Here is a 23,571-nt window from a genome sequence, read left to right on the forward strand (position 1 = left end):
GGGAGGTCACAGCCTGAAAAGGTTGAGAACCACTGATATAGACTAACTGAATATTCCTAAAATTGCTATAGCCTACCACCTTGATATAAAATAAAAATGTTGTAACTTGCGTAACCTTATGTAACTATTCATTGATTCACTCGTATACCAAAATACCAAAAAAGAAAAAAAATCACACGTGTGTGAAGTGAGGGGCGCTCACTTCGCATTATCTAACGTTTGGATAGTTGGTGTCAAGGTGACGTATGTTTGCTCAGTAGTTGCTGATGTCTGCTCAGGAGGTTTGAGTGTTTGCTCAGACCGATAATTTTTTAGAGGGAACATTGGCCACAGTCTAGCTGATGTCATATAGATGACGTGGGAATATATATGGGAATGCCAATATATGGCCATATCATTTCCCATTGGTTCGTTCATCACCTAGATCTGATATGGAGCCGGCCAGCAACTCTACACCTGACCTCAACTCAAACCCTTATAGATCTGACCTGTTCTGACATTCCATATGTTGATCCCTCCCCACCCGTCCTTCCTGTTCTGATATTCCATATGTTGATCTGACCTCATCAAACCCTGTACACTCAAGACACGCTCCATATATGGCCAGTACTGAACTCATTCCATTATGTTGATCTGACAACCCCCCCCCCCATGCCAAAGCGCCAGCTCTCGCCCAGCAGTCTGCCGTACGCCGTCACCCAGGTGGATGCGTGCACGCGACCTCGAGGTCGATTCTCGCCCTCAGGGCGTCTTACTGGTACTTTACTACTGATATACTGATATATTCTTTGACTGATATAAGTTTATACCGACACAAATGCATTGTACATGAGCAATACATACAGTATTATAATATGTATCTGCCCAAAGGATGAAACACAAAACAGCTTTTAGAGCTTATTTCCATTGTAGTCCTTAAAAACATTATATTAGTAGTATAGGCTATACAGTCAAAATATATTCTACATATCCATGAGGTGTAGATGTTGTTGATGTATGTTTTTAGAGTGGGCACAAATATTACTTCCAGTTTCTTTCTTAACCCACAACTGACTATTACTCTGAAAACCAACTGCATAGTTCCAATGAATGAACACATAATTCACCGTGGGCACCCATTTGTTTCATTGGACAAATGCACACATATTAAACACGCTCATCTGCATTTGCTTTAGGATGTGGTAATTATAGATAATGTCACAGTACATTTCCACCTATAGTTCTACCTATAAGCAAGGCTCAGCCGACTGGATGGCTTGCCCATCCCCCTACGTTGTCTTCATCTACCTGTCCCCAGCATATTAGATCAGACTAGATGTAACCCCACACTGGGACACCTATTCATTAATTAATGACCCCTAGCACTACACGGTTGCTCCCTTCGAGGTCGTAGAGCAGTTTCAGACAGTCGGCGGGGAGGACTAGTGTGTCCGCCATGTATTCCCGTGTTGTGCAAGCGAGGCAAAGGGGGAGAGCGCCGGGCGACAGTGCAGCAGATGAGAGGAAGCAGTCAGCGCCGTAGTCGCCATCAATCACCAGAGGCCATTGTGGTCCTGTCCAGTAAACGGCACCAGCAACACACACAGGCAGGCAGAGGGTAAAAGACGGAGAGGGGAGCGGAAGAGAGAGGGGGCAGGGTGCCTGCAGGGAGAGCCAGGGGGAAAGAATGGCAGGGGATCAGCCGGAATGTCCTCCTCCTCAACTGGTGCTACTGGGCTGGGGGGCAGTGGTACTGTCCTACTGCCTGTCCTCCGTGCTCTCTCAGATTCCGGACCCAGAGGTAAGAGCCTGATATATATATCTCACTCTGTTCTCCAACTGGTTCTCCTAAAAAGGAACGTCATTTGGGATATTCCGTGGGTGTGGGTTGTCCTCGCTATATAAAAAGGTAAATGTATGTGTTGATATACAATGTCTCCTTGTCATTGCGGTTAAACCCCCGGCCCTATTTGACAAAGATCGACTACATTTATGGCGAAACCTGATATATTGTGAGGTTCGATGTGGAACGGGAAAATGTGTTTTAATGGGCTCATACAATTCTGTGAGAGTGAATACTGCGTGGCCTTATTGTTTTGTTGTTGGCCTGGGACAGTGCTTTATTATGTCAAATGAGAGCCACCATGACATGAAGTAATCAGCAGGTTTGTGTAAATAACAATGCATGCATGTCACAAGATGATAAGATCACTGTACTGATCCAATTACAAAATGGTTACTGTAAACCATTTCAGTCACTGAAAGACTCAAATAACACACTTTGGGGACATTTGTCAGTTTACTAAAACATCCGCAAAGAAATGAAAAACTAAAGTCTAATTAATATTCTGGGCAGACTTTACAACATTTCACACAATAACATCTCCAACTGTTTATTAATATTATTATTCTAGTGTCAGAACAGGATCTATTCAATATGTAAATTCTTGCTGACTTTATGCCACCCCAGAATAGCAGGTATATGCAACAAAAGAAACATTCCCTGCCGGTATATGGAACCTTAGAAAACACCTGACATATGAAAAAACAAGCTCTGCTTTGGTACGAACATTGACATAGTAGGAGGGAAACATTCTGAGGGTGAATTCCTGTCAGAAAATAAAAACAAACAAGAACTAAACACAATATCCCGTTGAATAGATTATTTAAGCATCAAATAAAAGGTAGCCTGAGTTCAGCATGCATCCATAGCAGTGGTTTTCAACCAGTGGTCCGGGGACCACCAGTGGTCCTTGAGAGGGCTCCAGGTGGTCTCCAGCTGACTGACGGAGAGTTGGTAACCAAATGGACCCTTATAGATTTTTAAGTCTTGAGAGCGTAAAATGAAACAAACCATATGGACCCGGGTCCATTTGGTTTCATTTTACGCTCTCAAGAGTTCAATTATTCTTAAACATCTGGCATTACTTCATTTACAAGAAGTCTGCACAATTAGAGAATGTAGAAGAATTGATATTTTGATAAACGTTTGCCAAATGTAATTGTAGACAAAGTCTTATCCAACGACAACAAAATATCCTTTCGTTTTGGGTCTGGGAGGCTAAATCTCCTCAAATGGTGGTCCGTGTCTCAAAAGCTGATTAAATAATGGGCCTTGAAAGTTGAAATGAAACGGGTTGAGAACCACTGCCGTATAGCGCCGTATAGTGTTTTAAACCATATGTTATACTTTAGCTATTGAAAAACAGCAGATCTAAAGCAACCGGCCCCCGGCAACACTTCAGCCACAAACTATTACTGCAGAGAGAAACCCACAAAACAGGCGCAGCAGTCTGTACCCTCATGTAGAAAAATGCTGCGTTATTTGAACAGGAGATTCTTTTTTATGAAACAATAAATAAATAAACTAAAACAAGGGAGAAGAACAGGCAGACAGACCATTCACACAGGCTCTGTGCTCCCTGCAGCACAAGGAGAAAGATGTAACCCTCCCTTTTCCACATAAAAACATCAGACCCATCTGAAGTGAGTGGTACTGTACTGTACTGTACTGTACTGTACTGTACTGTACTGTACTGTACTGTACTGTACTGTACTGTACTGTACTGTACTGTACAAGCCCTCCCCCCTGGCCTGTGTGTGTCTGTGTGTTAGGCTGTGAAACAGTGACACTTGGTGGTGAATAAACGCTATAACGCTATTTTCGTGCTCGGACACAGGGACAGACCCAGCCACACACAGACATAGCTGTCTCACTCAAAAACTTTCATATGATAACAGCCAAAACGTAATATATGTAAGGAAACTGTCGCAAATTAATACTGTACATGAAACAGTGGCTCTCAACAGCCTGTGGAAGGTGGATCAACACCCCACACTGACAACTTCGACCCGCAAGTGAGCAGATCACAGTGGGCAAGTTGAGGCTGTGGCTGTGCATTGATCAGCCCCGTGTCTGAGCCTGAGGTTCTGACGCACGTCAGTGAAAAACTAAGTTTTCAGTGCCACACAAGCAGACCTAAAGCTTTTACCTACCAATTACCTAAATATTCTGTATTGTGACTGTGCTTTTACTAAAATATTAACTTAGAACACATGGATATATTATATTTTCATTACTTATATTCAGAAATGCAACTGGCAACCCCTCCAAAACATGTGGTCACCCTTCTGGGGCTGATCTAAAGATTCTAAGAAGGCATTAATGCATTCATCAAGGGTTATGATGATACATTGATATCTATTAGGATTCTGGAAGTCTTTAAAGGTATATTCAGTGATTTCACTTAATTCAAATATCACTTATTTTTTTGTTTTGTTGTGATAATCCTCCCTACTATAGAGTGTGCTGACCATATAAGGAGTTCCTCCCTGTCCCTAGTTAACCCCTGGGGGTCAAAAAACCTTAGGTTTCGTTTTTGACTCTCTATCCTGATTGGACGAAAGGCTGGGTCCCACAGCCAAAAACGAAACCTAAGGTTTTTTGAGTGAAATCACTGAATATACCTTTAAATAACTGTTATATGTTCTGCCCTCACATTAGTGTGAATGGTTAGAATGACATCAACATTAAAAATTAAAATAAATGGAGACTGTATACATTCACTTTGGGACGGTTCCGGGATGTTGGTGAAAAACTTTAGTCTGGAGCCCTGGCATGTGCATACCCTCTATTCTTTCAGAGCTAATGTTTTTAACTCAAATCTTTGCTTCTGCAGGGATCCGTGGAACAACATATTTTCAGATGGGGGTCGGCAGCCAAATACACATAATTCTGGGGGTTCTTGACATGAAAAGGGTTGACCACTGACATAGAAACATAGGTTTTTCAGAATTCTTTTAAGATTTAGAAGACTTTTTTTTTAGAATCGACCTCAGGTCTAAATGAGTTAAATAATGGGCCTTGAAATTAAACGGGTTGATAACCACTGCCGTATAGCGTATATAAGTGTTAAAGAAACGAAAAGGAAAAAAAAGCCAACAATCCCCTCAACATGTGTCCTCTCCTCCACTCAGGAGGGCAGCCAGGACTTTGCTTATATGACTTATGCAGCATATTATTCTAAATTAGCCTATGAGTTTAATCATACACATTCTTTCATTTGTATCCATCAACATAATTTGTATAAAACAGGAGCGTGCACTCTGTTGTTCTGTGACATCTTGTTCTATACACGTTGGCTCACTATAAAGCCAACCAGGTCTGACACACAGCAGGAAAACAATTTGCTCAACTTTGCTCAGGCACTGCGAGGCTTGTTATGTACACAGGGGAAATCATGTGAAGATCTTTAAAAAAGTAAAAAGCTATTGCAAAGTTTACAGTAATATGGATACGTTTGCTTCATTCTCGCACCGAATCAGAATCGATTGCGATTCAAAAATCTAAAGAAAATTCAAACACTAAGATTTAAAGTGCAGAACCACATGGCTCAAAATGTGCTCAACAACATTCAACAATGTGTTGTATTGAATATTCTTGCCGTGCATTTACTGAGGGTGTTTATTTTACCCTGCTTTATCTACGGTACACTTTCTTTCCCTGTAATCTGCATCTGTAACTGCTGTGCTGCCTTTGGCAACTTGATTTTCCTCGCGGGATCAATAAAGGTCTTATTTTATCATATAACGTGATCCCATAATAGCCTTGACCACTTCTTGAACCCCAATGGCCCCTAGCTTTCCTGTGGGAACATTCACCAGATCTGCAAGATCACAACACGTTGTAGTTTGGCTATTTTCCGCAAAGAGATTTGAAGAGTGTAATATGTAGCTGTCCTTCAAGATATTATCTTGACATATCAAACTGAGTCAACTGTGTCAAGATTAGGGACGGAGCTCGTTATTCTTTATTGATAACGAGCACCTTATCGATCAGGCGTATTGAGCCGGGTTCTTATCGATCCCACTATCGAGCATTTTCTATTATTTTGTGGAAAGACGGGAGACAATAAATTCTGAACAGAACCAGAATCTTTCACTACGGCCTTCGAATACAGTACTGTTCTAACAGACGGAAGGCAATTGACCTTTTTGCCAATAAAATAACATGAAAGAAACTGTTAACTGATTTAATATGTGTATACCATCACTTTAAAAGCATAATTTTGTTTTACCCGGACAGCACTGGTTGGCAGATATCAATACACATTCAGACCGACATGTTTGTGCCAGCTTGGATGATTACATTTATTTCTTGATCGCCTCTTGTCTTGATTGATTAAACATACTCAATAAGTTATCTGATTTATTCCGGGGATCGGTTATAGAGCTCCATCGGACTCCATCCCTAGTCAAGATATCAAAGAAGTCTGTTAGATATGAGACAATTGGGGTAGGCCTATAGTGCATGGATTAATTTACTTTTGATTCAATGTTAATGTTTTGGTGAGCAGAGATTGTTTCACTGTGTCTTCTGACATCACATCATTATTTATATCACACTATTAGTAGATGAAATTTATTTGGATACACTGAGTACTGGTCTGTTTGCAATGGCATTTTCCATTTCCCCATATAAGAGAATTATCTACAGTACAAAAGCAGCGACACCACTTTGACCAATCCGGTGTTGTTTTTTGGTGAAGGCGATAGTCTCCAGAGAAAGGATGAAAGGGGAAATAACACAAAAAAGCAAGCAAGCAATGAATGTAGCTGAGATGAAACCCGGCCCTTTCTTTTGATTTGATTAGGTATGCATCAGACTAGAGTGTTAGGATGGCTCTAGTGCGGCTACAACGCACGCACGCATGCACGCACACACACACAATCAACACACTTCAACAATGTCAGAAAGAAAGAAATATATCTTTGCAGACTGTCAGTGACACATCGCCCATTAGTAATACCTCACTGGGCTTTCAGTTAATGATCCATATACAGTACAGCACGATAACATGGTTGACTGACTTCTAGGTATTTAAGACTGAATGGTGACACATGCATAATATCCTTCAGGAGACTTACTTCTAATCTAAATCCTGTGCCGGATTGGCCATAAATTTTAAATGGAAATTTGCTTAATATGGCCAATGTCCATGCATAAGGTTGTATAAATATGTCATTCACAAGATAACTTTTGCCTTGTAACACATGCACAGAGTACACGTAATACATGTGATGTGCACTAGCATTATCTTTTCAATATGGTGTGGCGCGATGCTGTTCTTATTCTGCACTGAAAAATAAGGACGAGGCCAGGATGGACACTAGAGCAAGGGATTTCAACAGATTTTGACCCAGGGGACCACCATCCTCACTAAGAGCAACCTGGGGACCACCACTATTGTGTCAGGTGGGTCCATCATAGACCTAGCTGACACAACACAACAGTGGTGGGGGTTCATGCACCAGTCCATGGGTTAAGATTTGTTACTCACTAATCACACTATCACAGCCTACATAACATTCATGAGGCCACATTTTAATGCATCAACTATTTAAGTATTTTTGCCTGGACCAAATGGGACACCACACCCAAAGACAGACAGACAGACAGACAGACAGACAGACAAGACAAGACCTACAATAGTGAAATATGTTTCAATTAAATGATGTTATTGAATAGACACAATGTAACCCGTTGTCAGTTTGTAGTAGATCAGAGAGATTTGGGCACTAGTGTGTACACATACACCATCATATGACTAAATAAAATAATACTATAAATAAGACTTTGACTGAATGATGTTTTATCTCTCTCATATAGCTTTTACCCACAGACCCTCCACCGAAGCCACCTGAAGTCAACTCAGAGACTGTTGTATTCTGGGGCCTGCGGCTATGGCAGGTCATCGGCATCTTCTCCATGTTCATTCTAGCAGTCAGTAAGTCATGAAACCCTTCCATGTATTTGGCTGCAGACCAGTGTTGTTTTTGGCAGCAAATGCTGACTTTAGTTTTAGTCATTACTCTTTTGAATAGTTTTCATTTAGTTTTAGTCACATTTTAGTCACCTGGAATGTTTTAGTGTCAGAGTAGTTAAATCTACAGTTGATTTAGTCGAGTAAAATGCATGTTGGAGGGCCTTGATTGATGCCGTCGTAATGACTTGCTGAAAATAGCCGATCTACAAGCTCACAACACGTTGCGAGCTTGTAGATGATCTGCTATTTTCAGCATGCAACAAAGTGTAAAATGACTTATACTGGATCTCTTCTCTACTGGGTCCCTTCCTAACATTTTAGTTTTTATTTGTTGATGAAAATGTCAGTATATTTAGTCTTTTCATTTAGTTTTCATCAATGAAAAAAGGTAGTCGACGAACACTTTGTCATAGTATTAGTCAACGAAAACAACACGGCTGCGGACACCATACAAGATTTGTCTAGTTAAAAATGTTTAAAAAAATAATTTCATGATTTAGGTGTAAAGGGGTTAATTATATCGCGACCGTGACACAGCGCCGATTTTTTTTAATGAGCTCCTAATACCAATATACTGTAACTCCTAGAACCCCACTTTGAGAATCACTGTCTTACAAAAAAACAAAAACAAATTGACCCTGATGCTGCATTCACACTGACAACAGACACAAAGCTACACACAGAATCTGTCGCTTTGTAGCTTTGTGTGTGAAGTTGAAGCCAGCTCAACTTACTTGTACTAGTCTGTATAGCTCTGTAGCTACAGAGCTCTGTAGCTGCCCAGCCGCCCACCTCAGAAAGCACGGTGGCCCAGCCGCCCACCTTTCTGAGGTGGGCGGCTGGGCGTGCATGGAGCAAGCGCTGGAGAGTATTGGTTCACCGATCGGATGTACTGGATATTTGTATCATGATATATGATATAGTACTTTATTGTCAGTTCACACAAAAATTTGTCTTGCGAAGTTGCGACCCAGCAGCCAAGTATACAGAAGAACACATATACACACATTTGACATAACACAAAGAACAACACAAATTTAAATACATAAAGAGATGAAGACAAGAGCAATATCCACCGCCCAATACCCATGGCTACTACAACTCCTGATTAAGCCTCAAAGTCGACTGGTGGACAAAGGACCTCTTTAGTCTGACCTTATTGTATGCTGGTACACCATATCTCCTTCCTGAAGGTAGCAACCTATATTCTCCATACAACACATGCTTAGTATTAGAGGTGATATTTCTTGCTAACCTTAGGATGCTGTTATCATATGTGGATGTATAAAGTTTCTGAAGTGGTTGTCCAACAATCTTTGAACTTAATGTCCAGTTGTTGCAGCAGTTGTAGCCATGGTTCATGACTCTCGTATTCATACGAGAGTCATGAAGTAACTGCGTCCTGTTTTTGGCGATCGCTACATTTACAAAGAATCCGTATATATAAACATTCAGAATTCAAATATAAAGTACTCACAATTTGTCCCACGGGTGTTAGTTAGTTGCAGCTCCATGCAGCGATTAGAATTTCTGCATCCCGCGTTGTTTAATAAAAAGCATTTTTATCCGAGCTGTTATTTTGCCATTGGCTTTCAACTACGCGCCCCTATCGGTCGGGAGGAGGGTGGCACTCGGTGTGTTCGATATAGGTACGCTGACCGCCCTGCCAATACAGACTAATAGGCGAGTGCGCTCCCGGTGTGCAACTGCGGATTTCCCAAACGAACCCCGTTTGAAAAAAGTAGCCGGGGCGCTCGGACAAAAATGCTTTTTATTAAAGAACGTGGAATGCAGCCATTCTAATCTCTGGCGCTGCTACTAACTAACACCCGTGGGACAAATTGTGAGTACTTTATATTTGAAATCTGAATGTTTATATATACGGAAATCTTGTAAATGCAGCGAGCGCCAAAAACAGGGCTAAGTTTCTGCATGACTGTCATGATAAGTATCATGGCAGTCATGTTCCAGGGCTACAGCAGTTGTGACTTTAGGGCTGGCTTCCACTGAAAATGAAATGTAGACTCAGGCTGGTGGTGATTTTGGGTGGGGGGAAGAAACCTCTTAACTCCAAATTGTTCATTTTTCAGAAAATGAAAATTAAACATTTTTCAGGAAATTAAGAAAAACCTTATATTTTCAAAACAAAGCAATGCTGCCTCATCAACGTTGGTGTTGACTTTATATATTATTGTCAATGACTTCCATAAGAGAGGGAGAGGTGGTGGAGTTAGTTGCTTTAGCAGACCATTTGAGGGTCCAATGGAGTTAAGTTGTTTTGTCCAAAGCACTTTTTACTACTTTCCATTGGTTCAATATTTTCGAAACAACACACAGACAAAGGGTGTTCAATAGCACTGATTTATGGAGAAAAAAACAACAACTCAAATGGAGTTAGGAGGTTTCCTCCCGACAGCAACGAAATACTAGATACAGCAATAGGATTATATTCCAGAAATCAAACTAAGTACAGCAATGACACTACTATAGGCCTATGCTTTGTTACAGCAAGTGCTCCACAACCAACACCCCACTGCTCCAGTGAACATTGTTTGTATTTGTATGTACAGAGTACAGACAGTCAGAGCAGAGCTGCTCTTACTGTCATTATTAATAATTATAATAATTTGAGCCTGGGGTTAAACCATAGCAACAATAGAATGCACTTTTTAAACAAAATATAAGACCAGAACCAAACAACTAATTAAGGTTTGAATATTACAGTCATCTTTAGGTGTAATGCAGCTTTACAAATAGCAGCCAGTGGTACAGCATAGCCCAGTGATTCCCAACCTGTGTGCCGCGGCACTTTAGTGTGCCAGTGTGCCGTTTGATTTGAACAAAAGTAGCCTACTGAAACTCATCCCCTCCTCTACAGTATAGACCTCTTTTCCACTCCAAGGAACCGCAATGTCCGTCCTAACCTTAGAGTATATATGAATAGAGAAGGCACCCAGAGGAAACCCTGAGGCTGGTCCGTTGACTATCATTGTGCACGTTCACGATGACACGTGAACGCACCTGGAACGCACGTGAACGCGTGCAATGATAGTCAACGGCAGCGCGTTCATGTGTTTGGGGCCAATCCATCCCAGAATGCAATCTGTTCCTACCCGGAAGGAGGAGTGAAATCGCCTCATGCGCTTTTGAGCAACTTAATGCAAGTGGATGGAAGGAGAACTCGGATGTCTTCTCTATTCATATATACTCTAAGGTCCTAACCTATGTGACTATGTTTAGAGTACCAGTAGGGGCAAAAGTGACGCTGTTGTGCCAGAAACAGAAAGATAGTGTTGCACTGTTGCCTGCTAATTAGAGAGAGAGAGAGAGAGAGAGAGAGGCAGGGGGAGAGGGGCGTTGCATTTGCAACACTCAGTTCACACGGGTGTGATTTTTTTTAAGTGTCTCTCTCTCACACACAAACACGCGCGCCGAGCCCGAGACGAATAAAACACACGCAACTTGCGCAAACAGCACCGACCAAAATGAAGCAAGCAAGGCGTGCACGCACGTGCGCACGCACGCGGAACAAATAAAAACAAAAACACAACCACATACAAACACAGCCTCTCTCTCTCTCTCTCCTCACTTTTCCCAACACAATGAGAGCTCGAGCCACTTTCAATGTGATTAAATCAGCGATCATGTTTCTTAACTTTGTGAGATAAATGAAGCAAATCCAGTCCACAGTACCTTTCTCTGTGGGTCCAAGAAGTGGTGTCTGCAGCTGTCTGCCCCAAGCAAGAATTTCAACCCCACAAAACGTATTTTGGCGTCTTTCCTTTTGTTATATCCATAATGAACGGTATCGATATACCCCCAATCTCTTAACTTCATTTTCCCCTCCACGGACACGGGACAAAACGGATTATAAAGTATAATTAACAAACTTAATTCATTTAAAATACCTCCACCACCCGCCATTCCTTCACATCATAAACCAACAACACACGAGCCGGGCCAGCCGACGCTGTGATTGGTCAAAAGCCAGTGACCTCACGGCCTGAGGCGGGCTTTAGGGATGGCTCCATGGATGACTCTGGGGCTGAGTCTGTTAGTAATTCAAGGAGGCGTGTCATGTCAGCTGTGAAGCCTTTTGGGCTGTAAAAAAGAAATCTGCCCATTTTGACCTATTTTGTGTTTTTCTTGTAACTATTTGATGCTGTTGCTGCTTTAGATTCTACCAGAATATAAAAGTATCTCTTCTAAAACATTTTAATAATAATAATCTTTACCATAGGCCCTGGCCCTCTATTAAACCCTAGTAAAGATGAGAAATTATTAGTGCCGTGCAAGTGGGCAGCCCACTTGCCAATAAGGGCCTTTCTCGGCCCCACCTCTCTCCCTGTGTTTTAGGATCCAAGATGGCCGCAGCACCAGGAGGGGGTGTCCTTACTGGGTTGCGTTCTCAAATTCAAGACACCTGCCTTGTGTTTGTCTTGTGTCTGTGTTTAATGGCCACTCCAATGCATTTCCAATGGAAGCCCATATGGTTTGACCGAACATTTTGTTTGATCGGGTGGAGGGGGGGCAGAACACATCCATCAAAGCTGTGTTCAGACACGAGTCAGGTGTCAGACACAAGGCAGTTGTCTTGAATGCAGCCCAGTAAAGTTATATGTCGACCCCGCCCGCTCACCTCTGCCCCACCCCCTCCTGGTGCTGCGGCCATCTTGGAGCCTAAAACACAGGGAGAGAGGTGGGGCCGAGAAAGGCCCTTATTGATAGTGATACGAGCCACCCCTGGTAGAATGTATCTCTGTAGTTGCCAGCGTGAATTCTGTGAACACAGCATTACAGGTAGGGCTGTTAAGACATGGAGGTCTGTTGTGTTATTGGCAGGCAACTTGAAATAATGGGGACTTATAGCCTTTTATTGGGTGCTGAGTATACAAAAACGACTAGTCGTTTTTGTATACTTGTATACTTTGTATACTAAAAGGCTATAAATGTCCGTGCTGCTCCAGTCTCTTCTCCTTATGCAACTCATGTCCTTGTAGTACCTGTGAAGCACCGGATCAGCCATTTCAGGCTTGAGGCACGTTGGTAGACTCCCTTTATTTGAAATAATGGGGGTTGGACTGGTTTCAAATGTACAAATCCCTATTCCCATTTTTCATCATTGGCACCAATAGTTCAAATGGGAATTATATATATAAGCTCTGTTGCAATGCACATTCTGCATCCCCCATCACAGCAGTTGTTTTCTCAGAGACAAGACAAAAATCACAAACTTTCTACAACACACAAGCATTAGTATTTTAGTCGTCAGACATTTAGGATTCTTTAACCAACAAATTGTCCAGGGATTCATTAGCCTATTCCATTCATGTTTAGACAGTTATTTATTTGTTTGTTTGTTGTTTTCCTGTTTGTTTCAAGACAGAAACATTCACCAATACAAAGTCTAATGTAATTATGCCTCACTTTAGAATGAGTGCCAACATAAATCCATGGAGGCAAAGTACTGTGTGTGTGTGTGTGTGCGTGTGTGTGTGTGTGTGTGTGTGTGTGTGTGTGTGTGTGTGTGTGTGTGTGTGTGTGTGTGTGTGTGTGTGTGTGTGCGAGCGAGCACTGGGTGACTTCCCTGCAAAAGTACTAACCAAGGGAAAGACAGTGGAGCACAGAGACTGCACACTGTAGCCTAGCACAAAAGTAAACCATCTCCACTCAGTTGTTTTCGGACGAGACGATGCAGTAACATCGTTTCTGATCTCAACATCCTGCTCTAATTGGCTCATCGATATTGACATTGGCATTGCATCGACATTGCCTCAGCGACATATTAGAGAATGCAATGGCAGGATAGGCGCATTCATGCTTGTATCCTGTACCTATCTGGAGTTCAGACATGGCTCACCTCTGGTCAATCGTTGTAATACCATATAGTTGTAATGAGCATATAGTCTGCATCTTGCCCGCAACCGGTTGCCTGCAGGTCATCATAAGATTCAAGATTCAAGATTCAAGACTTTATTGCCATGTCAACAGAGTTGATTGGAATTTGTTTCAGTGCACTAAAAACATACATACGATACATACACATATTCACATCACATAATCAGACAGAACACGATACAAAAGTACAGACATCATATGAGGGGGACCAATAAATAAGAAGAATGCAAAGCGTTACAATTCATGTTGAATAAATAAAAAGCAAATTCATCACAGTTCATCGTTTTACAAAGCAGCTTCACGCTGTAAAGTGCGGCCTATAGAACGTGCAGTATGGTACAAGCAGGGCTTGACGCTTAGCATTTTTCCAAGTAGCACGTGTGCGACAAAGTTGAAGAATCTAGTAGCACACAAATTATTTTAGGAGCACGATGAAAAGTTATCAAATAATGTGTTTTTGAGGGGCGCTAGCCCCTCCTATGTATACCGGTATACATAGCTTTAGTCCCCACACATCTCATGATTTGCCATTGACAATGAAAGGGGAATTCAGGTCAAATGTCCACTAAATCTTGTCCCCACACGTCTCAATATTTGCCATTGGCAATGAACGGAGAAATTTGGTCAAAATTCCACTAAATATGACGTAAATTAAACATTAAATGTCATTGAAAGGAAAATGTACGTCATATGCAAACGAGCAAATCAGCTATTAAACCAATCACAGCTAGGTATTCTGATGTACGAGATGATTCATGATGATGTATGATGATAAGAGTGTCCCTCACTTCACCCAGGTGTGAATTTTCTTTAATAAAGTGATATGAGGTAGGGACGGGCAATATGGCAAAATATTATATCACTATCTTTTGAGCAATTATCAAAATATTGATATTCATCAGGATATCATTTTTATATAATCTATATAACCAATTTGTTTTATGCTGATAGACTATTTATTTTTTATGCAGATAGATAGATAGATTAATTAAATTAAATTATTATCTATATAGCTATCTATCTACAGTATGTTGATCATGGATGCATGGATGGATAGACAGACTATCCGTTTTTATCCTGCTGTTCTATCATGTGATATTCGATGCAGGGCAAGATGCTCGATTTTGAATTAAATTGTAACATTCTCCTTGGCTTTGACTGCTTCAGACAGAACATCTGACACACAGCTACAGTAGACTATTAATTTACTAAGCTGGTAACTTACTCGGCTGCCTACCGTCACACAATGGATGGACCACTGATATTTATCCAGCCAGGTCGGTGATTACTAATATCATTCATGCAGTGCAACACATGCTTTTGTAAGCGACGCTAAGGATTGTTTTGATCGATAATAATCCATCATGTGCGTGCGCGCGTGCACTCTTTATTTGTGCGTGCAGCCGTGCACAGTGTTTCTCCCGCGTTTGGTTAAAAGTTGGCGTTCGAACTTTACAAATAAGTTTAGTATTAAACGTGTCAGGGACGCTATCATGCTGCGTTCGCTCTGACGCTCTGTGCTCAGTGCCACTGCTGCCTGCGAGGGAACAACAGACGCACAGCACAGAGTGCTAAAAGGGGGAGGGCCGAGGGCGGTGCGCTGCGTTGGAAGCAAGGGGAACAGATATTCAAGCTAAGGATGCATCGAGCCTCGACACGTTGTTAGCTTGTAGATCTGCTCTTTTTGGCGAACGACACCGCTGTACTACAAATATAAATGTAGGTATAGAACTGCAACTAATAGAATGTGTATTGCGGGATCAGAGCCTTAATTGTCTTTATCACGATTGAACGGTCAAATTCTGTAGTCGCACCAGTGCTACAAATTGAATTCTACAACTCGCACGGTGCTATTTTTAGTAGCATATGCGATAATGCGACTACCTTGTCGCACTGTCGACCCCTGGGTACAAGAGTTGTAGGGCTGTACAACTAGGATAACTGTACTGTTAGTTGTAGTGCTCAGTTTCATATGAATAATATATAGAAACTAAAGAAACCTTTGGCATCGGTTCCAACACTGGCACCAAGGAGGGTGATCACTGGCACACTTGGCATAAGTGTGAGAGTTCCTCACATTTTTATGTAAATTACATCCTGCACATAATTCTACATTCATTAAAACTCTGAACTCTTGACTGGGGAGGGAGTCTGCACGGGAGATAGGTTTATATAATTAATGATCATTATAACAATTTGAAAGAAAATATTTAAAAAGAAGGGAAAAGGTTATATTCGTGGACAATCAAAATATGTTGGAATTTTTGACAATCAATGAAAATAAAAACATGGCTACTTTATTAGATGGTGATGCATGCCATCATTTCTTCTCTACTGTCTTGTGTTTTTTTCTATTTCACTATACCTGCTTGTTCACTTTCTGAAAAATTTGCCTATTTTTAAAATAGCTCTCTGTCCTGGTAACACTGTCTTGTAACTGTCAAGATGTGTTGTTGTTCAGCTTTTCTTTCACAACATCTGCCATGTCGTGTCTCTTTGCTTTGGCCCTGCAGGCTTAACGGAAGCATTGGTTCCTATACTTTTAGTGAAAATAGCAGATCTGCAAGCTCACAGCGTGCCACTTTGCGCCAGGTTGCGAGCTTGTAGATTGTCCATTTTCACCATTTCTTAAACATCTGTTTTCTAATTTATGGAATTTCTTAGATTTTAATTTAATTTCTTCATGAAACTTCTGGGGACCGGTGAGCTAGAGCAGTGTTTTTCAACCGTCCATTATTTATTCAGCATTTGAGCTTCATAAAATGAAACCAAATGGACCCATCAGCTGGGTCCATTTGGTTTCATTTTACACTCTCAAGACTTAAAGATCTAATAAGGATCCATTTGGTTAACTCTAGCTTTGGTCCCTGTTAAGCTAGGGACCACGACCACCTGTAACCTGTGACCACTGGTGGTCCCCGGATGCTTTAATTGGCCATGTCTCGCGACCCCCGCCCTGCCCCCCTTCCACCCCCAATACAATTTGACTGCAAAAATACCCTTAATAATACAGAATAATAGAGAAATCTGATGAAGATGCTCTAGCCGCTATAGAGCAGATCTACCCACAGGAAGAGCTGTGTGCTCCATGGGGTTTGACTCTGGGTTTATAGTCCTTCGACAGTCATGTTACCCAGAGATGGTATTGATCTGTTGTTTATCCAATATAGATGCTCTTTTGGTCCATGCAGCTCACACACAGAACAGCTAGACACCACGCACTCACTTTAACGCCAAATCCTTAAATTTTCAGACTGAACTGCACTATTGTCGTACACTTATTCACCCAACATAATGATCTGTCTGTCTGTCTGTCTGTCTGTCTGTCTGTCTGTCTGTCTGTCTGTCTGTCTGTCTGTCTGTCTGTCTGTCTGTCTGTCTGTCTGTCTGTCTGTCTGTCTGTCTGTCTGTCTGTCTGTCTGTCTGTCTGTCTGTCTGTCTGTATGTCTGTCTGTCTGTCTGTCTTTCACTCACTCACTCACTCACTCACTCACTCACTCACTCACTCACTCACTCACTCACTCACTCTATCTCACCTCCAGTTATTACACTGTGCTGCATCTTCAAATGCCGAATCCCGAGAACCAAAAAGGAGATTGAGGCACGACACCAGCAAAGGCTGGCGGCCAAGAGCTACGCTGACACGTTAGAGACCGTGCCTCCACTGGACCAGCTGACGGAAATCCCAGGATGTAAGTGCCTTAATTGCCTTTGCGCTTTAAAACCTTTCTACTGCATTAGTCAGTGCACACTTCACCTTTTCACATGCCGGATACATATCCTGTTCATTCTTAAGAATATCTCTCAGTCAGGACTGTACAGTACAGTATACATTGGACTATACACTGAAGTATGTTTTAGATGGTTCAAGCCCCAAGGAATTTGATACCCTATATTGTTTTTGGTGTACTTGTTGCTTATTTTTGTCTGTTCTGTGTGCTTCACGTCCTCGCACACAAAATATGTTCAAATCAAAATTTGGTCATTTGAAAAAAAGTCATAACTCTGATTTGCACAAAACCTGCTACAGACATCCATCTATACCCCCAAAAAGCGCTCTCTCTATCTCCAGGCCTCAGCTGTAACAGGCAGACAACGGTGTGTCTCAGGAGAAGGACATATATCTACTGTAGCAACAGATTGCTACATTTTAATCAGACTGGACTGAATCTGCCCACGTGCTCCAATAAATCTTTTCATATAGCCATCTATCCTCACTCACTCTACAAACTTGCCTCAAGAACAACTACTAAATGTTGTCTTTTGTTCGTCATTTTGAATCCCATATGACCATTTTTGACGTCTCCCTTTGGCTTTGACATCTCCGATCTTCCTGATTGCTTCCAAATCTTCTGTGGATTGGTCTTGAACCTTAACAGATCTATCTCCTCTCCTCTTTACATATCTCATCCAAATTGGTGTTGATCCTTGTCATTGCCATGTTGACAACGTATATATAGTTTTGAATATATTTGATAGACGGATTTCAAAAAGGCCTGCATGTCTCAGCACATAGAACTCTGGTTGGCCATTCATCACCAAACTTACAGGATATGCTTATCAAGTACTTGAAACACACCCTGAAAGTTTGATTCAAATTGAATCCGTGTTGGGTATTGTGGTGGTTAACTAACCTTGTGGTTAGTTTTTTTATTTAGTTTGCTCATTGTGTACGCAGACTATGCACTGATGAATTACTCCTGACTAAAGCCAAATTTATACTTTGCTGTAAATAACTGATGTTCAAAAGCAACATATGTGTACCATAAAATTGTAAGTCAAAGTATATTTTGTAAAATGTCAAAAAACGTTACAAGCTGCGAATGTTGTTGTGAGCTTGCAGCTATTTTCGATATTCATCATGTAGGCTTGCGCTGGGGCTGCTGGGGCTGCTGGGGCTGCAGTGCTAGAGGAACTTTAGTCCTTGCTGCTTGCTTGCCGCTAATTCATTTGCTTTTGCTTCTTTATTTAATTTGCCTATAAAAGATTCCAAGTCCAAAGTCTCCTTGCATTCTGTGAATGTTTAAATGAACACTAGCCCCATATGTGCCTGTATCTCGGAGCTACAGAATGAGCGTAGGGAGAGGGCACATATGGGGTTAAATGAACACCAACTAGTCACTAATGTAGATGAGCTATGCTGTAGTTAGTCATTCTTAACCGTTTTCCTGCTCTGTTGTTCTGACATTTGTTCTTCAGCTATTCTTAATTGCCATATACCTTTCTACTGCGTCTTTTTCATTGTCTAATTCTTCTGTTTTTCCCCCTTCTCTCCATGTTACAAAATCAACCTTTGGTTTGATTCTGTCAATGTCTCTGCTCTCCTCTCCTTTTCTCATCCAAATCGTTCTGGATCCTTCTTTTTCTTCCCCCCTTTGCTCCTGGGGACAGACACTGACACAGCCAGACAGACACAGCCAGACACTGCTGTGCACACAGTCTCTGAACAGGTACAAGCTCAAAGTGCAAACACCAGCCAGCTCCCGATAGTTAGGGAGGAGGAGGAACACGTCGGCCCCCTTACTCTGCCAGAGACCGGGTGACCTCGCTCCTTTCCTCGGGTGGTTAATTCACACTTTGTCGCACGGTCGTGCCACTCAGTTGATTCCGGGCATGACTCAAGTATAGACTTTTCTGATCTCAGCATCCTGCTCCGATACATTGGCTCAGCGGCACACGTTCGAGAATGCAGTGAAAGGCATCATGGAAAAGCACATTCATGCCGTGTATCCTCCCTGTGCCTGGTGCTGGCTCTCCTCTGTAATGCTGCAAAGTAGATGGGTCAGTCATTGTAATAGGTGTAATGAACATAATCTGCATTTTCCCAGCAACTGGTTGCCAGGTCATCATACTGTTGTGCGTCCTACATAGAATAAAACTGTTCTGCATGTGCAGGAGTAATAGTATACAGCTGTAATTCACAAGTAGAGTTAAAGTTATACAGTATAGTACAAGAGTTGTATGGCTAACTTACTATACATGAGTAGGCTAACTGTTATCTGCAACATTAGTGTTTTTAGAGCAATGGAACCGCAGCATTTTTTAGGCCTTTATCTCTTTCATATAGCCCAGTTGGCACCGTTGTTGTTCACACACACACACACACACACACACACACACACACACACACACACACACACACACACACACACACACACACACACACACACACACACACACACTGTACTGCTCAAGCACAAGTGATTCATAATTTATGAATGAGATATATAAACGAATGTAGTAAGTAATATAGGTTACTTACCGTAGCTACTTTATTAGATGGTAATGCATGCCATCATTTCTTCTCTGCTGTCTTGTGTTTTTTTCTATTTCTCTACCTGCTTGTTCCCGTTCTGTAAAATCTCTCATTAGCATATTAAAAATAACTCTCTGTTCTGGTAACACTTGTAACTGTCAAGATGTGTTGTTGTTCAGCTTTTCTTCATACTTATCTGCTATGTCGTGTCTCACATCAACAGCTTATAATATTATTTATTTAAAATAATTGCCAATAAGTGGACAAAAAATAATGTAATAAACCACAGGAGAGACAGCATTCATGTCACAACACAATATCCACTGGCATCACGGAGGTTTGATTTAATGTACATTTGAATAAATCCTGACCGTGTACTGTAAGTAATGAAGCATGCGGCTGGGGCTGGACTTATGGGGAGATGAAGTATACGTACAGCTGTTATGTACCATCTAATCCATTGGTTCCCATTCCCAACCGTTTTATACTGAAGTACCACCTCAGAAAATATTTGGCTCTCCAAGAACTGATGTTAAAATACAGACGTGTATACATGCCCTTTTTGTTCATTCCCAAGCCAATAATGCTGCTGCTCTGACAAAACTCTGTCTAATCACTATAAGCAGCATTAACTGATGATATTTCTAATGTGATTAATGCGTTCTCAAATGGCTATGTGTGCTGCCATGCTCATTTCAGCATGGCTGGAGGGCCTTTCTCGGCATCACCCCGCTCCCATTGTTTACATTGTGTTTAGGAACCAAGATGGCCGCAGCACCAGGAGGGGGTGGGGCGGAGGGGAGCGGGGCGGGGTCGACATATGCCCTTACTGGGCTGCAGTTATACATTCAGCCTGGGCACACCTGAACTTCCATGCGCGGCCAAAATAAGCTGTCTGCCGTTGTCGCTTGTCTCAGCTTTTAGACAGCTGGATGGAAATGGATGGAAATTAAGCTCCACCCACGCGGGAGAATGCCGCTGGGGCAATTGGCTTTTCCAAGAATCTGGCCGACTCGGCAATCTGCCGCGTGGGTGGAGCTTCATTCCCATCCACCAGCTGTCTAAAAACCTTGGAAGAGACACCGGCAGACAGCTTCTTTTGTCCGCGCATGGAATCCTAGGTGTGTTTATACGGAATCAGACACCTGTCTTGTGTCTGACACCTGTCTTGTGTCTGAACACAGCTTTGATGGATGTGCTCTGCCCCGCTCCCCCCCATCATACAAAAATGTTTGGTCAAACCATTGGGCGTCCATTGGAAATGCATTGGAGCGGCCATTAAACACAGACACAATGGGACACAATGGACGGGACCGAGAAAGGCCCTTAGAATATTTCATTCCACTTTTGTCTTTTTTCTCCTTTTGTGGGCGACTCCTCTGTGTACTCAAGTACCACCAGTGGTACACGTACCAGTGGTTGGGAACCCCCAATTCTAATCAATAATCTCAAACATAACTCATAACACTCATAACACCCAAGCACAACATTTCCTAGCAGAGATTCTAAAAGTGTTGGTATTTTGTTGCTGGTACTTGATTTTCACCTTGAAAATTAGTGTTTTACTACTACAGAGCATAAATTAGGCTTAAGCAAATATGCAAGCCTCTCCTCAGTAAGCTAATTACACCCTGGAGGGTGGAGTATGAAATATACAAGTGTGACAATTCAAATGACTTGATAGCTGTTGGAGAGTACAGTAGCTACATTGAGGAGTAGGCCTAAAGGCTATTTTACTAAAATGTGCTATCAGCCTGCAATTTCTCTTAATGTAACGAATGTATGTAGTCAAACTGTGTTATTAGTTTCAAACTATAAGAACTGTCAAGAGCACATTGAAAAGCATGTGAGATTCTGTCATGACATGCCGTATATTTTATGTTCTATTTTTAATGGTAGGTAGTAGGCTTTGTTCATATAGTTTGTAAACACAGCATTCAAAGTTGGCCCGGCCCTCCTACCTGGCTCAATGACACCAATAGCGAATACCTACGGCACATTTGACTCCCAAAAATGTCTCGAATAAAGACAAATAAGAAAATACAGGCAAGGCAGAGAGTAAGGTCTCTGCAGCCATACTCTTCTGGTGGGTCATAACTCAAGTCATAAGTGACGATTCTTTATATTTGTATGAGTATTTACATATTTTCTTTTAAGACAGTCCTACTCACAATAGCTTTAACACATCACACCTGACTCTAGTAGTGAACAGAAAATATCCTCAGGTAAGCGTGTTTGCTGCAGTCTATCAAACAATAGAACAAAATGGAGGCTTAACTAGCCGGATGTACAGTAGACATGATTGACTTTTTGAATGTCACACTCATTTCTTCACAGGAGCTCACACAAAAGAGCAGTTTCAATTGTGTTCAGTTATTGTTGCATCTAATCTAAAGTGTGCCATTCAGAGGGCAATAAAGAACCAATTTCCCCATCATAAGCGATATCGGTTGCAGATAATATGGCACATAAAAGGAATATTGTAGCAGTGATGTTGTAAAGAAAGATCTTTCGGCTCTCCTTCCCATCACACGCACGCACAGATTGCTTTTCTCTTTCAAAGGAAATACATCTATCAATGTAAACACATTATGAGGTTGTGGACATATTCATATTATGCTCATTCAAGCTCGTCACCTTTTTTTTTTACCACATACCTTCTGCTGCTAAAGTACACACATACATTATGCAGCCAAGCCTCATGAGAAGAACCTCACAGTGAAATGTTCAGTGTTAATGTAACCCTGAGTGTGTTAAAATGGACTCAAATGGACCATTACCCCAGAAGCAGCGAGTGCATACTGGTCCAAGTTTCTTTATCAAGCTCTCAAAGTTGTCACTCTGAAACATATTTCTCACACATGTCACTGTCACTGAAGGGTATGGGAGAGTTGAGTGTCATTTGGGGGTCATGGCATGATGATTCCCACTTGACAGAGTTGCAAAGAGGGTTTAGGGGTTTGCTTTATTGGTCTCACTGCTTCCCCCTCAGGAATCAGACGCAGATTATGAAAACTAGCGGAACCAGTCCTACACCCGATCATAAAGCCCTGTTGAATTAATCACTTTGAAACTGGCGTGCCTTTTTTGGGCGTGGCAAGGGTTTTGCAAATGTCACACTTTTTAGAAAATAGATCTACAAGCTATAGCTGACGTGCGACACATCACATTGTGAGCTTATAGATTTGCTATTTTTGCTGTGTGACACCTCCGTACGATGAAGTTTAAAATAGGACTTAAGTGGTTAATGAGGAACAGTTGCGCATTTTCATTTTGTGGTCCGTTGAACTGACTTCAACGGAACTGACTTCCTGAAGGGTGTGAATACAAAGTACATTCAGTTGATATGTCATACAGCATATCCCATCCACAGATGTGAGGGCTGACATTTATTCCAAATATTGCACATATATCATTTTTATGTACCGTCCCTTTCAAAGTAATCTTCCCCAGATGACATGCATTTGTCCCAATGTTTCCTGACACTTTTGTAAGCTTCAAGCTTTTATGCATCCCATCAGATGGTTGAAATGTCATCAAATCTCCGTACTTTCAGCGTAGAGTTTTGGGATAAAAAAAACATCACACACGGTGAGATTGGGTGAATAAAGA

At 41.7% G+C, this 23,571-nt stretch overlaps 1 protein-coding gene across 1 annotated transcript; it reads left to right on the top strand.

Moving 5' to 3' along the window:
- Positions 1-1,666: 1,666 nt before the first annotated feature.
- On the top strand, positions 1,667-19,246 carry tmie (transmembrane inner ear; the record flags this gene model as incomplete). Its single annotated transcript, XM_083782742.1, has 4 exons — positions 1,667-1,780; positions 7,649-7,766; positions 17,246-17,395; positions 19,095-19,246. The coding sequence occupies 4 exons, from the start codon at positions 1,667-1,669 to the stop codon at positions 19,244-19,246; spliced, it is 534 nt and encodes a 177-aa protein (XP_083638868.1).
- Between the last annotated feature and the right edge of the window lie 4,325 nt (positions 19,247-23,571).

Source organism: Protomyctophum parallelum (assembly GCF_964188405.1).
Source record: "Protomyctophum parallelum genome assembly, chromosome: 14".
NCBI lineage: Eukaryota > Metazoa > Chordata > Actinopteri > Myctophiformes > Myctophidae > Protomyctophum > Protomyctophum parallelum.